We start from the raw sequence: 15379 nt of genomic DNA, 5'->3' as shown, positions 1-15379 counted from the left end.
TATCTCTTCCAGACAACCTTAGGGTAGCAGGATATAAAGAACAGTAAGTTTTTAGAACAGGTAGGGCACGAATGAATTAGAGGAATGGGAAAATTACACATACATTAAGCAGACAGTGCATACAGTACATTTCCAATTTAAATAAACATATAAATATAACAATACATACCTATATTAAATATACATACATACATAATATTACACAGCGGCACATTAATAAAGAGACAAGTAATGATTTTTCAGTAGGGTTTTAAAGCTTTGAAGAGTTTTCGCGCACCTAATATCTAAGGGCAGGCTGTTCCACAGTTCTAAAGTATGATATGATATGATTTATTTATCTCACAATATACAATTTCATTTAAAACTATTACGCGTTGTAAATTCTTAGAAATTTATATTGTGATCGTCAGTTTGATATACATATAAAAGATAAGTGACAATTAATAATTCATTCGAAATTACTAAAGTTTTCTTTTTTTTTTGTTATAGGACATTATTACACATATTGACTAAGTCCCACAGTAAGCTCAATAAGGCTTGTGTTGAGGGTACTTAGACAACGATATATATAATATATAAATATTTATAAATACATAGAAAACACCCATGACTCAAGAACATATATCCATGCTCATCACACGAATAAATGCCCTTACCAGGATTTGAAGGCAGGGTCACTACCCACTAGGCCAGACCGGTCGTCCAAAAATAAAAATAAAAATTATAAATTATAATTGAATGGCATCAGTTAAGTAATGAAATTAATGAATTAAAAACAATTATTTAGGAAATAAATTCACCAAGAACGGGTCGTCATTGAGGTAGAAAATAAATGAATTAACAATTGAGTACTTATGTTACAAAATGAATGTCAGCATAAGAAATAATGTCACGTCATATATGTACCTACATCATTTAACACAGAAATATGCACTTTTTTATCACACCACGATCGCTACAGTACGAGTAATGTGTCATAATTAACATTCCAGGAAAGATAAATATTGCTTCACTTCACGACGGACTATCGGTGCATGCGATCAGTACCCCTAGTGTAAATAAATTCGATTTCGAAACGTAACGTACGCGTTTGCGTTTAGTCTCATTTTGTATTGGATTTAGAAAGAGCGCGCCAAGCGGGACGTTTTGGAAACTCAAAATCCTATACAAAATGGGACTTAACGCAAACGCGTTCGTCACGTTATGATGTCGATTAAATTTACACTAGGGGTACAGAACTGATTTACATCATGGCTCATTATATTGTTATCTAGATGATGAAAAATGGTCATTAGGTTGCAACTGCCTTGCAATTTTACCGCATTCCAATATAAAGAGGAATTCAATAAAGAAATCATTTTTAGGGTTTAGGGTTCCATACCCAAAGAGTAAATGTATTTCTGTTGCCACTATAACAACAAATACTAAAAAGTACGAAACGGTAGGCGGGTCTGACTCACATTTGTCCGTTTTTTTTTAATTATTCAGGAGGAAAATGAGCAGCGGAATCGCTTGTTGGTAAGCGACCCGGGTACGTCCTTAAACTACGTCTGAAAGAGAGGTATGGGCATTGTGAATGTCATCTCGCTTTGTGTGGAAGGGCACAGCCAGTGGATGTCATTCCAGTTCTAGAGCAGAGCCCAACTGGGGAAGTACCTCCACCTTACAGAAAAACAGCAGCCAAATAACACTAGACCCTACTCATAGTGTTGTGTTCCTGCCGGTGAGTAAGGTTGCCAGAGCTCAACGAGGGGGGGGGGGGGGCGGGTTTAGGGTCGGCAACGCGCATGTAACTCCTCTGGAGTTGCAGGCGTACATAGGCTACGGAGACTGCTTACCATCAGGCGGGCCGTATGCTTGTTTGCCACTGACGTAGTATAAAATAAAAATAAACGTTGCCCATGGACACCCAGCAACACCAGAGGGGTTGTAATTTGTAAGTGTAATATCGAAGTCATCGAGACAATTCTAAAAACCCCAAACACAATTAGGTTGCGTTGTTTCATCACGCAGTTCGTATGGCTAACTCCTCTCCCCATCATCAGATCAGCTCGATGGTACCATAATATTGCATTGTCACCCGACATACATATGTATGAAAATTTTCAGCTCAATCGGAAACCGGGATGTGGGTCAAATTTAACTTTCAAGATTTGACCCACACTGACTAACTTAAATACTAACAGGGCAAGTTGAATAAAAAGCTTGTAAAAGGAACCAATTTGCCCAAAATGCCCAAATAATTCACGGTACAAACGCCTAATGCTTTTTTCATACATTAATCAAGCCGGGGTTAATTAATCAGCAACGCGGGGTGAATCGGACCAGCTATATCAAAATTGGGTTAGACCCAAATTAAAAGGCTTAAATTACGAGTGTGCTGCGTTTTAAATATTGTAGCGTTAAACGATATCGGAGTTCTACATTAATGGGTAATATTTATTTGATGGATATCTCTTTGAAAGTGTATATATTGAAAATAAATTGTTTCATAAAATATAAATATATTTTGCACCGGATCTCATGGAGAAAGCAATCATTACCAGTGACTGGGCGAAAAAAGTTTAGTACCTACTTATTTTTTTACAATATTATATTACTAGCGTTGAGCGTTGAGCGTGTGTGGTGTGAAATTACAAAATATAATTAGTGTGATAAGGGAAAAGTGTGGACTTATCGAAGATATAGTGACAAAAAATGAGAAAGGTATGTTGAGATGGTTTGGACACGTGGAAAGAATGAGTGCAAGAAGATTAACAAAGAGAGTGTATAAGGGAGAAGTAGAAGAGGGAGCTGAAAGGGGTAGAACTCGGCGGACTTTCTCTGATCAAATCGGGGAAATCCTGAAGAAAGGCCAGGTCGAGAGCACCCTAAACCGACGAGCATGTATGAAAGTGAAGGAAGCGAAAGAGGTATGTCAGGATCGTAGCAGGTGGAAATCCGTGGTTTCTGCCTACCCCTCCGGGAAATAGGCGTGATTATATGTATGTATGTATATGTATTACTAGAGACCCGCTCTGGCTTCGCATGGGTTACACAAAATCTTAACAAATTATACACTTAAATTAAACCTTTCTCAAGAATCACTATATTGATGGGTGAAAACCGCATGAAAATCCGTTCAGTAGTTTTTGAGTTTATCGCGAACATACATACATACAAACATCGGCAGGGAACTTTGTTTTATAATGTGTAACTAGTGACAATAATTATGTTTGAAAAGCAAATCATAATACAATTTGTTTTATAATATTTACACATTTTACAAATTAACATTACAAGATAAGAAATTCGAGAAAATTAATATTTTCTAATCTAGTCTAAGCATTGCATCACCTTAACAATCATCCTATTATCAGAGGGTTTTTTTTTTAAATCGCACCCTTATTAATTTTGTATTCTTTCATAAATTTTATATTTTCTATACTCATAACCACGAACTCTTTCGATCCTAATGGCATAAAAAATGTCCTAGAGTTTTTTCCTGTGTTACCCTCTCCCCATATAATTTGTATGGCGGTAACAATAATGAAAGTTTAAAAAATGTATGGATAATTTGGGATACTTTTTAGGGTTTCGTAGCCAAATGGCAAAAAACGGAACCATTATGGATTCGTCATGTCTGTCTGTCCGTCCGTCCGTATGTCACAGCCACTTTTTTCCGAAACTTCAATATAAGATCTATACTGTTGAAACTTGGTAAGTAGATGTATTCTGTAAACCGCATTAAGATTTTCACACAGAAATAGAAAAAAAAAACAATACATTTTGGGGATGCTTCATACTTAGAACTAAAACTAAAAAAAAAATTATTTTTATTTTATTAAACCTATACGTGTGGGGTATCTATGGATATGTCTTCAAAAATGATATTGAGGCTACTAATATTTTTTTTTTCTAAACTGAATAGTTTGCGCGAGAGACACTTCCAAATTGGTAACACGTGTGTGTCCCCCCCCCCCCCCCCTCTGTAACTTCTAAAATAAGAGAATGATAAACCTAAAAAAAAATATATGATGTACATTACCATGCAAACTTCCACCGGAAATTGGTTTGAACGAGATCTAGTAAGTACCTAGTTTTTTTCAATCCGTCATAAATGTTACGGAACACTTCATGGGCGAGTCCGACTCGCACTTGGCCGCTTTTTTTCTCCTATGAGGATAAAAAGGGCAATCCTGACTAGAAATAACACGAAAGTGGCAAAAAAAAGAAATCAACAGACAATCTGTATGAAAGAGAGTCAGTAACCATTTGTCCGCTCATAAACAGGCAATAATTCACCCTTCATAATCATTTCAGGGACATTTTGTGAAAGCTAGATATTTAATTGTCTGTAATTAATTATTTTTTCATCTAACCTAAATATAAATAATACTTAAACCAGTATCAACAGACAATCATCTGTATGAAATAAAGTGAGTAACAATTTATTCGCTCCTTAAACAGTCAATAATTCACCCTTCATCATCATTCAGTCACATTCTGTGAAAGACATATATTTATATAATTAATTATTTTCTAATCTAACCTACATATCATTAACTTTTAAACCAGTATCAACAGACAATCATCTGTATGAAAGAAAGTCAGTAACAATTTATTTGCTCCTTAAACAGGCAATACTTCACCCTTCATCATAATTACAGTGACATTCTGTGAAATCAAAATATTTTTGTAATTAATTATTTTCAAATCTAACCTAAATATCATGATTCATGAACACTTAAACCAGTATCAACAGACAATCATGTGTATGGTAAGGAGGAGATCAGTTTGCATTTACTAGTAGAATGTACTATGTATGCGGCACCGCGACATAATATATTCGGAAGTGATACATTAAAAGAGCGAACTAAAGGATGTCGAACTTAAAGATGTCCTTCTGTTCTGCAGGAAAACGAGAAGATTTGAGGAGAATAGTGGGGGAATGCCGCCGGGACAGTAACCTGCAGCTCCAACTTCAGGGAATTGGGCTGAATGAATGCATCGAGCGATCGACAGCCCGCCTGCTTCCGGCCGGGCGTCCCTGCACTACATCTACAATTAATTATTTTCAAATCTAACCTAAATATCATGATTCATGAACACTTAAATCAGTAACAACGGACAATCATCTGTATGAAAGAAAGTCAGTAACAATTTATCCGCTCCTTAAACAGGCAATAATTCACCCCTCATCAACATTTCAGTCACAATCCGCGGAATTAAGCTCGCACACGTACACTTAATCGAAATATTGAACGTCGGAGCTCGATACAGCGGACGTGAAGTGAATACGGACGGGGCTAATGCGACAGGGCTGCGTTTCGAGTTTGAGCTTCCTAGCTTCAATTTATACAAATAAAACAGGCTTCATAGGCCAGCTTAACCAGTTAGTGCCTTGTATCCTGCCTACATAGCTGGTTCTGAGTCCGCAATTTTGAATATTTGATACGAGTATATCTACACAGCTATCTGTATCTAAACGCAAACCTAAATGAGCTTACTGTTGGAGAAGTCGATCTGTGTTTATTTATTTTTCACCTCAGCAGCTCGAACAAGCCTACTTTTGTCACTCCAGGGAGTGAGACAAAGTAGCTTTTTAATTTAGTGAAGGCCATGAATACAGGAATATTTCTAGAAGCTTTCGTCATAATGACGATAGCTTTCATTCATGCATGTAAATAAATGTGGTTAACTGTACTTGATGTTGAATTTTTTTAACCTTTAATATGTACCTCAATACTGAGGTGAAAAGTTGTGTGTGTCACACGAGAGCAAAGTTATTTTACATCTCGTGTTTTTGAGACCCTCACTACGCTCAAGTTTCTAACTTAGAATAGTGAATCACGAGCGAAGCGAGTGCGCTTCGCTCGTGATTCAATTATAGAATCTTTCGCTTACTCGGGACTCAAATCAACACTCGCAAGAAAAACCAACTTTCCTCTCATGTTGCACAAATAACTATTCTGCCCTCTTGATTCTTCATAAACTGATGAGAAAGTTGCATTTTATCCACAAGAGTGGAAAAGTAAGTCTATGCAAGTTTTGAGTTACGAGTATTTGCTTATGTTGTCTGGTAGAATTGACTTTTATTAAGTGATAATTTTGAATGATAATAAAAATTTAATAGCGTCCACTTATGCCACCATACGGAACTTAAAAATACCATTCTAGAAGGGAAAATAGTGGAAACAATATAAAAAAAATCTAAATAACACATAAACTAACGAAGGAAGTTTAAGATAGTAGGCAGGTATAATATAAAATGAACCAGTCATGCCCTCGACTATAGATAACACGTATTACGATATCACATGTTGTAAATGCGTTCTCCAAATCTGTACAAATCATATAATATTAGTAACAGCAAGCGTTAACACGCGAAAAATCAATATAATTAATAAAGGGAATAATAACATGGAAAAATACATAAGGTAATATAATTGTCCCAATTTAGAATTCGACAAATACTGGAATATGGTTGAAGACGACCACAGTTTTCAACTAAAATATGATCTTTTCCAAGCAATTTTAGGGTTGTGGTATGATCATTCATCCCTACCCATTTTTAAAACACGTTTAAAAGAACACTATTTATCTCTCTCTTAGTCATGCTCCTTACACTCATATCTTTTTCTTACCTGGTCGTTATTTTTCTCTTGCTTGATTACTCATTATGTATTTATGTATTTTGTGTAGATATATGTAGTGTATTATTGTTGCCTATATAATATATGTAGTTTATGTAGTTTATTTCTCATTGTTTGTAGTTTCTATTTACTTATTTTATAAACTTTACACTTATGTGGTTTTGCACTGCCCAATAACTTTATTTCTAGCCACTGAATCGCTATCTGAAGGTTGTCTGAAAGAGATCGCTTTTTAGCGGTAAGTCCGCCTGTTGATACCTACTTACTTATGTCCTTTTTTTTTGTTTGTAACATGTATGTTTCTTTGTAGTGCACAATAAAGTATTTTATTATTATTATTATTATTCATGTGTAGATGTTTGTGGGCCCCTTCAGGGCACGTTTGGACCCGTTAGATACCCTCTTTTGCGGATCTCGACAATTATAAACCGTTTTGGGGATTTTATTGAGTTTGGTTTCAATGCATAAGTAATGGAGTCGATATTAGGAATATGTTTATTATAATGTTTTTTTTTTCGTGGATTGTATTAAATGCTTTTACAGTACATATGGTGCTAATTTTCTCAACTCGTGTCGATTTAAAACACTCCCTTCGGTCGTCTTTTAATTTATCGCCACTCGTTACGAATTTCCTATTTTTCGCACTTGTATCGTAAATAACTATTTCAGTAGGCTCACATGGTGCTACTTTAGCACACTAGTTCGGTAATTAGCATTTTACGTGGAAATGTAGAACGTTGTACGATACACGTGCGAATAGGTAATTCGGTTGATTTAAAACACTCCCTTTGGTCGTATTTTAATTTATCACCACTCGTGATTTTCCTACTTATTGCACTTGTATCGTAATGTAATATTATCTTGTCTTGGCGTATTATGGATAGTGTCTTTTTATTTTATCTGTGAACAAGGATGGTAAAATATCATGTTTTTAATATTACTCATTGAGTTTAGATATGTAGTATACCTTATTCCAAATACGAATGAAACTAACGATTCAAACCCATTTTACTACAACAAACAAACTATTGACACAAAAAATTGGATACCTAATGACTTTTGACAATATCAACGGTTACGCAACGAACCATATCTAAAAATGGCTATTTTTTGATAACCTTTAGATAACATGAGGACTCATAATAATCACCACAAATCTAGTAGCATAATACGCAGATACACACATGATACGAGGCGAATACATATAAATCAGTAATCGCGGATATAATCGCAGATAAGATTGTTTCGTGGGGGTACTGCAAGGGTCTGTCCTCGGGCCTCAGTTGTTAATCAACATGGGGAAAGTGCTGAAGATTTCGGCGATCACAGTTGCGGTTATAGCGGTGTTGGGGTGGATTGCAGGTATACGGGTGATTTGTACATAATTATACGTAGTTGAAAAGCAGAGCAGCTGTGATTAGTTTTAAGTTAATTGATTTATTTTTGTTACGAAAATTAACCATGTAAATTGTACTGTATTTTATTGATTGAACTTAATTCTTACACATATAAGTCTACAGCATACGATTACATACTTTCATGCATATAACTTAAACATAAATTAATGTGTTTGTTTCTTATTTGTAACATAATGGAATCAATTCACTTTTGACTAATTACAGGTCCTTAACTAGGTTTTTTTTTTGCAAATCACTGATACAAACACTAATTGCATTTTATTTTATTTTTTATATATTATTTTTACTAATGATAAACCATCTTGATATTATTGTTATGATTCTTTTTAATCTTATTGAATAACATGTAGTAAATTTTTTAAGACGATTTTTATCTTTGTTATTAATTATCGAGTAATTGTGGAAAATGCTTTAAGACATTTATGCTTCAAATTTATGCCCTAATTCATAAGCTATCGAATAATTATAATTTTATAGATTTGCGATAGGTAAATGGGCAGATAATGGTACATTAACCAAGTGCAGTAGTGTATGGCACCATAACACTTTGAAAGAGTGTAGTTTTAAAATGGTTGAGAAAAAACATAGGTTTGGGGGGGTGATTTGTAGATAAAATTCATCGTACTATACGTGGTTAACGGCTCCGCTATACGTGAACAAACACATTGTATATACAAAAATTGCTCGTTTAAAGGAATAAGATGATATTGTCTTTAATTTGTTTACCTTTAAGAGGAATTCCTAGTTGCGACTTTTCCATTCAAACGCTCTCGACTGTTTCCTCCCTGGATTTTTAACCTAGATCAATGATTTTGCAAATAAGATCAACATCATCAATATCTGTGCCGCTATCTTTTGCTTTTTCGGATTATTTTATTTTGAAGAAACTTACAGCGCCTCGAAAATTGCAAAAACGGCTCAATTGAATTGACTGCAAAAAAGGCGCAGTATACAAATATGGCAACAAATAAAAACGTAGCGACATAGATTATTTCTTCCTCTTGCAGTTTCCAAATTTTCATATTGATTGGTTGCGTTTTGGAGCAGGAAACAGTCGAGAGCGAAACCTCGATTTTTGAGTTTTTTTGCGTGGGAATTTTAGTCCGAGCTGCAGTTGTCCTTATCGCACGCAAGCACTCCCGCTCACAGCAGCGCGACAGAAAAATAGCTTAAAAAATTCGAGATTTGAAAAGTTGCTCATTTAGGAATTCGTCTTATCCATAAATTTGAACTTGACATTGAAATGAGGCGAAAGCGTATTCCCAATTTAAATATACGAGTATTTAAGTTTCAGTTCAGCCCTTGTTCCATCAATCTACTTTTTGTCTGAGCCCAGATTTCGCAAGTTTCCATTATTACACTTAAGACTTCTCTTCAAAGTAACGATTTTAATTCAGACTTATAAATCTTATAATCAAGTTTCGATTGGTTTTCATGTTTTTGATAAAATATAGCAAAAGTTTATCGAATATTAAGTGCCCTTGTAGGTACAATTATTAGATACTAGCGACCCGTCCCGGCTTTGCACGGCTACATAAGCAAATTATACACTTAAATCTTCCTCAAGAATCACTCTATGATTAGTGGAAAACGGCATGAAAATCCGTTCAGTAGTTTTTGAGTTTATCGCGAACATACACACAGACAGATGCAGCGGAGGATTTTGTTTCATAAGGCGCCGCAGAGGTGGCGTTAGCCGTAGGCGACGTAGGCCACCGCCTACGGCCTCGCGGACCGAAGGGTCTCGCGGACCGAAGGGCCTCGCGCCTAAAATAAGTACCTATATCTCGGACATAACGTAAAAATGATCGTTATTTCTTGCGCCACCAGATGGCCTCGCTAAATGTACCTTGTCCACATAAAATTTTGGTTATGCGTCTTGCGCAGTGATAATAATTATTTAAATATCAAGGGTATTGAACTTGTAGCTATTTTAATTACCGTAAATATTTATAAGTTAAGGGCCGATAGCATGGAATTCCGGATATAATTATTGCCTTGTCTAATTTATAAATTGTTGGAATAGAAAATATAATCTTTCATAAAATAATGGTTCATCCAGATATTTTTATCCGCCGTTAGGTTAGTGACATCAAACCGATATTAGAATGATATTGGAATTACTATCATTTGCGCGTTCATCTTGCTCATACTTGTCCGCACATGTATAAGTGCGAGTGAGACGCCCGAATATCGATTTGATTTCAGTGCACGTCCGAATTGGCCTGAGTGTGTTTTTTTAATTTGTGAGGTTTACTTCACATTGGACATTTCATACCGTTAGTAACGACAACCACATTAGCTTGAACCCTAAATGGCTCAACAATTAAAGTCCGTGACTGTACAACTTCGGTATCAACTGCTTCATAATCTTAAGCTTCCTCTTTTTTCTCAGTTGGCATCACCTGGGGCGTCCTGTCTTCCCAAGGCCCTGAACCCCCAGAGCTGAAGCCCTTGGACTGGTGGGAGCACTGCGTGCTATATCAGATTTACCCGAGATCCTTTAAAGATAGCGATGGAGACGGCATCGGTGATTTACAGGGTACTTAATTTTTTTAAACAAATCTAATATACATAGGCATATTTTATAAAGGAGATATTGGTGTCTGCAGGTGACTTTTTCACAATTTACATTGACTCCTGACACTGACCATTTCCTGTACATTTCTGGGTCGGTAAGTAACAACGGTACATAGCATCAATGTCTACTATGAATACGATGAATTGACAGTGTCAGACACCAAATTGTCAGCGTGGTGCAATAGGGGCAAGAGTCACCACATATTGAGCCTCACAGAAGACCAACACCGGCCTCTATGCTGGAATTATGCTGTTGAATTCATTTGAATGCACACAATACAAGTCCTCTTTATTGCACAACCTTAGAATAAATGTACATGGAAACACATATAACACATGAATAATAGAGGTAAACAACAGGCGGCCTTATCGCTACAGAGCTATCTCTTCCAGAAAACCTTTAGGTAGTGGAGAAATGAAACTTTTAATTTAACTAATTAGGAGGTGCAAAAAAACTAAATCAAAACTAAATTTAAGTCTAGAACAGCAAGACAATTTTTTTTTATCTGATTTTTATTGAGGCTTTGGACACTCTAGGTGAACATGTCAGCCTCATGGCAAGATAATGGGGGGAATAAAGTGGTATACGCTGATTGCTATGTCTGATAAAGGCTCTGCCAACCAGCAATTGATCTGTCCATTGTGCATGGAGCCCAAACTACTAAATATCCTTTTTCTCAAGTCCGAATTCCGGACGCAGTCCAACAATACGTGAGACAAGTCATCAGGCTTCTTACAGTCTACACACAGTGGTGACGGTTTAACACCCATCATACATAGAAACTTATTTGTAGGGATGTGTCCGGACCGGACTCGGAAAGCTGAGACTAACACTTTTCGAGTGAGGTTGGCAGAATCAAACCAGGGTATCCACAAGGGTTTAGCTTGGATTGTTCTGTACCAGATTCCTACATCTCTTGATAAAGATTGTTCTCCAAAATGGTATTCCCATTTTAGTAAACATCTTTTTTTTAATTCTAGGAATGACTTCACTTGTATATATACATACATACTACTTACATAATTATATACCTACATATATACAATACTATATAATTCTTGCCAAAAGTGATAACCGGTAACGCGGACAGAAACATTAAGGAAGAGACAGATAATAGTTTATAAGATGGGATTTGAAAATAGCAAGGTATTGAGCGCGTCTTATTGACACACTTAAGTATTTCATTTTTCATTATTTCTTTGACCTTGTTGCATGCAGGTAATTATTTTTTAATTTATATGGTACAAACATTGTTTGAATCATACACATCAATTACATTCACGTCTCTCTTTTGGACGTAAACAAAGTTAGAGCTGCAAAGCCAAATTTTCTGATTTTATTTTCAGACTGGCTTCAGTCCCACTTACCTAATGATCCGCGGAAGATGAACTATGATTATTCGTGTCAAAGTTGTGTCACAATAGTATGAAAGCTTTTAGCAGATTGTACCAACATTTTATATTTTTTAAGGTATCATCAGTGAGCTAGAACATTTCCCCGATGCCGGTATCGACGCAATCTGGATGTCGCCAATCTTCGAATCACCGATGATCGACTTCGGGTACGACATCAGCAACTTCTACAAAATCCATCATGAGTACGGGACCATGGAGGACTTTAGAGAGCTTTTGCAGAAGGCACATAGTTTGGGTGAGTATCCCATCCTTACACTATTTGTCAACCTTAAGCCCCTTTAGATGGTTCAAGAATACAATATTCGGTACACTGATAACTACAGACTACATTGAATTCAGTCGATCGACCAAATACAGCAATGTAACGAAAGAAATGAGACATAAAACTTGCTATTTATACAAAATTCACCTCGAATACGGGACCATTGAGGACTTCATAGAGCTGTTGGAGCCTTTTGATAGCACGAAATAAAGAACTTCGGCTTCCGATAGTTTATTGATTTCCAATGAAAATCACCACATAAAGTGATTTCTTTACAGAAAAATTTAATATAATGTTCTTTATCGCAAAAATAGCCGGTATAATAATTATCCAACACTTACCTACGTCGTTTGTTATTATTGACACACAAGGTTTTCGTGATAAATCGCCAATGTATCCTGAAGATAAGATAATTTCGTTAATATCTTACTTTTCGGGGGAATTCTTATAATGACTTAAAGATATGGTAAACGATTACCCAATTAAACAGCACAAATTACAAGGATTGTTCTAAATAATTTTTGAGATTATAATAATTCGTATTTCACCCATTTTCATTGAAAAATAGGTATGTAAGGTATATTGTGTACAAAGAATTTACTTCATTATCATTTACTTGTACATCTTTTATGGAGATACTGTTCTATGCCAATATACCTACGTACATACTTATGTACCTAACATAATAATTTATTTTTTAATACATGTGTTTTATCATATCAATATTTCAAGATTGACCTAAGCTTTCACTTGATTCGATTTCTTAAATATTCAGGTGCCAAACCATAATCGTAATGCTACCCACCCCCAATTATGGTCCAAAATGATGTTGATTTAGATGTGACTATTGTTTGATTTGTTTGAACTACTTTTTTCTGAGGCAAAGAGAATTTGGCGTGGCGCCATCTATTCGAGTATAGGCCAAAGGTATGGCGGCATCTTTTCAAGCGATGGCGCCACTTTATGATATTTAACGAATTTAACACATACCAGTGTAAGAATAAGAATCAAAGTCAAATGGCGTTTTAAAAGTTTTAATCATGTGTCGAAAGATGGCAGTAAATTTACTGTGGCTACAAACTTTACTTTGACAATCCGAACTTTTTTTTTTAATTCTCTTTGTTCTGAGGTAACTAGCAGGGACTGAAAAGGTACCCTTAAAAACGGTTTTGACCGGTCTTTTTAAAGGGTACCCGACCGTTAAACTAGCATTTCGGTACCGATATCAACGCTTTGGGTATCCAAATAAGCTTCCGTCCAAACGGTACCCTTAAATAAAAGTACCTTTGAACCAATTTTGAAACGGTACCCGACCGTTGAAATAGCATTACGGAAGCGGTATCAATACTTTAGGTATCCAAACAAGCTTCCGTTCAAACGGTACCCTTAGACTTTAAAACAATTTTGAAAGGGTACCCGACCGTTAAAATAGCATTCCGGAAGCGATATCAATACTTTGGGTATCCAAACAAGCTTCCGTCCAAACGGTACCCTTAAGTAAAAGTATCTTGCCACGCGATCGGATACCCCAATACAAACCGGTCACTCAATTTGAATGATCGCCCGCCATCTTGGATTTGGCCATTTAAGCTCAGATTAAGATGAAAACTCAATATCTGAGGATCCCAGAGGATCTTTATTATGATTCTGAGGTCAAATTTTTAGAAAACGCACGCCATTTTTGATTTCGGCATTTAAGCTCAGATTCAGATATAAATCGATATCTGAGGATCCCAGAGGATCTTTATTATGATTCTGAGGTCAAATAATTAGAAAACGCACGCCATTTTTGATTTCGGCATTTAAGCTCAGATTGAGATGAAAATCGATATCTGAGGATCCCAGAGGACCTTTATTATGATTCCGAGGTCAAACTTTTAGAAAACGCACGCCATTTTAAATTTTGGCATTTAAGCTCAGATTAAGATGAAAATCGATATCTGAGGATCCCAGAGGATCTTTATTATGATTCTGAGGTCAAATTTTTAGAAAACGCACGCCATTTTAAATTTTGGCATTTAAGCTCAGATTAAGATGAAAATCGATATCTGAGGATCCCAGAGGATCTTTATTATGATTCCGAGGTCAAATTTTTAGAAAACGCACGCCATTTTAAATTTCGGCATTTAAGTTCAGATTGAGATGAAAATCGATATCTGAGGATCCCAGAGGACCTTTATTATGATTCCGAGGTCAAATTTTAAGAAAACGCACGCCATTTTAAATTTCGGCATTTAAGCTCAGATTAAGATGAAAATCGATATCTGAGGATCCCAGAGGATCTTTATTGTGAATCTGAGGTCAAATTTTTAGAAAACTCACGCCATTTTTGATTTCGGCATTTAAGCTCAGATTGAGATGAAAATCGATATCTGAGGATCCCAGAGGACCTTTATTATGATTCCGAGGTCAAATTTTAAGAAAACGCACGCCATTTTAATTTTCGGCATTTAAGCTCAGATTAAGATGTAAATCGATATCTGTGGATCCCAGAGGACCTTTATTGTGAATCTGAGGTCAAATTTTTAGAAAACGCACGCCATCTTGGATTTGGCCATTTAAGCTCAGATTAAGATGAAAACTCAATATCTGAGGATCCCAGAGGATCTTTATTATGATTCTGAGGTCAAATTTTTAGAAAACGCACGCCATTTTTGATTTCGGCATTTAAGCTCAGATTCAGATATAAATCGATATCTGAGGATCCCAGAGGATCTTTATTATGATTCTGAGGTCAAATAATTAGAAAACGCACGCCATTTTTGATTTCGGCATTTAAGCTCAGATTGAGATGAAAATCGATATCTGAGGATCCCAGAGGACCTTTATTATGATTCCGAGGTCAAATTTTTAGAAAACGCACGCCATTTTAAATTTCGGCATTTAAGCTCAGATTAAGATGAAAATCGATATCTGAGGATCCCAGAGGACCTTTATTGTGAATCTGAGGTCAAATTTTTAGAAAACGCACGCCATTTTTTATTTCGGCATTTATACTCAGATTCAGATGTAAATCGATATCTGAGGATCCCAGAGGACCTTTATTGTGAATCTGAGGTCAAATTTTT

General features: G+C 35.9%; 2 protein-coding genes across 2 annotated transcripts in view; one reads left to right on the top strand and one right to left on the bottom strand.

Moving 5' to 3' along the window:
- LOC133518383 (uncharacterized) overlaps positions 1-15379 on the bottom strand; it is a 152200-nt gene that overhangs the window by 60864 nt on the left and 75957 nt on the right. The window lies entirely within an intron of this gene.
- LOC133518379 (maltase A1-like) overlaps positions 6699-15379 on the top strand; it is a 29983-nt gene continuing 21302 nt past the window's right edge. Inside the window, exons 1-3 of the mRNA XM_061852055.1 lie at positions 6699-7997; positions 10449-10595; positions 12105-12284. Of these exons, the coding sequence (XP_061708039.1) occupies positions 7931-7997; positions 10449-10595; positions 12105-12284 (394 nt within the window). The 5' untranslated portion in view covers positions 6699-7930. The remainder of the gene's footprint in view (positions 7998-10448; positions 10596-12104; positions 12285-15379) is intronic.

Source organism: Cydia pomonella, chromosome 5 (assembly GCF_033807575.1).
Source record: "Cydia pomonella isolate Wapato2018A chromosome 5, ilCydPomo1, whole genome shotgun sequence".
Taxonomy (NCBI): domain Eukaryota; kingdom Metazoa; phylum Arthropoda; class Insecta; order Lepidoptera; family Tortricidae; genus Cydia; species Cydia pomonella.
The sequence above is the reverse complement of the archived record's forward strand: the minus strand, read 5'-3'. Positions and strand labels throughout refer to the sequence as shown.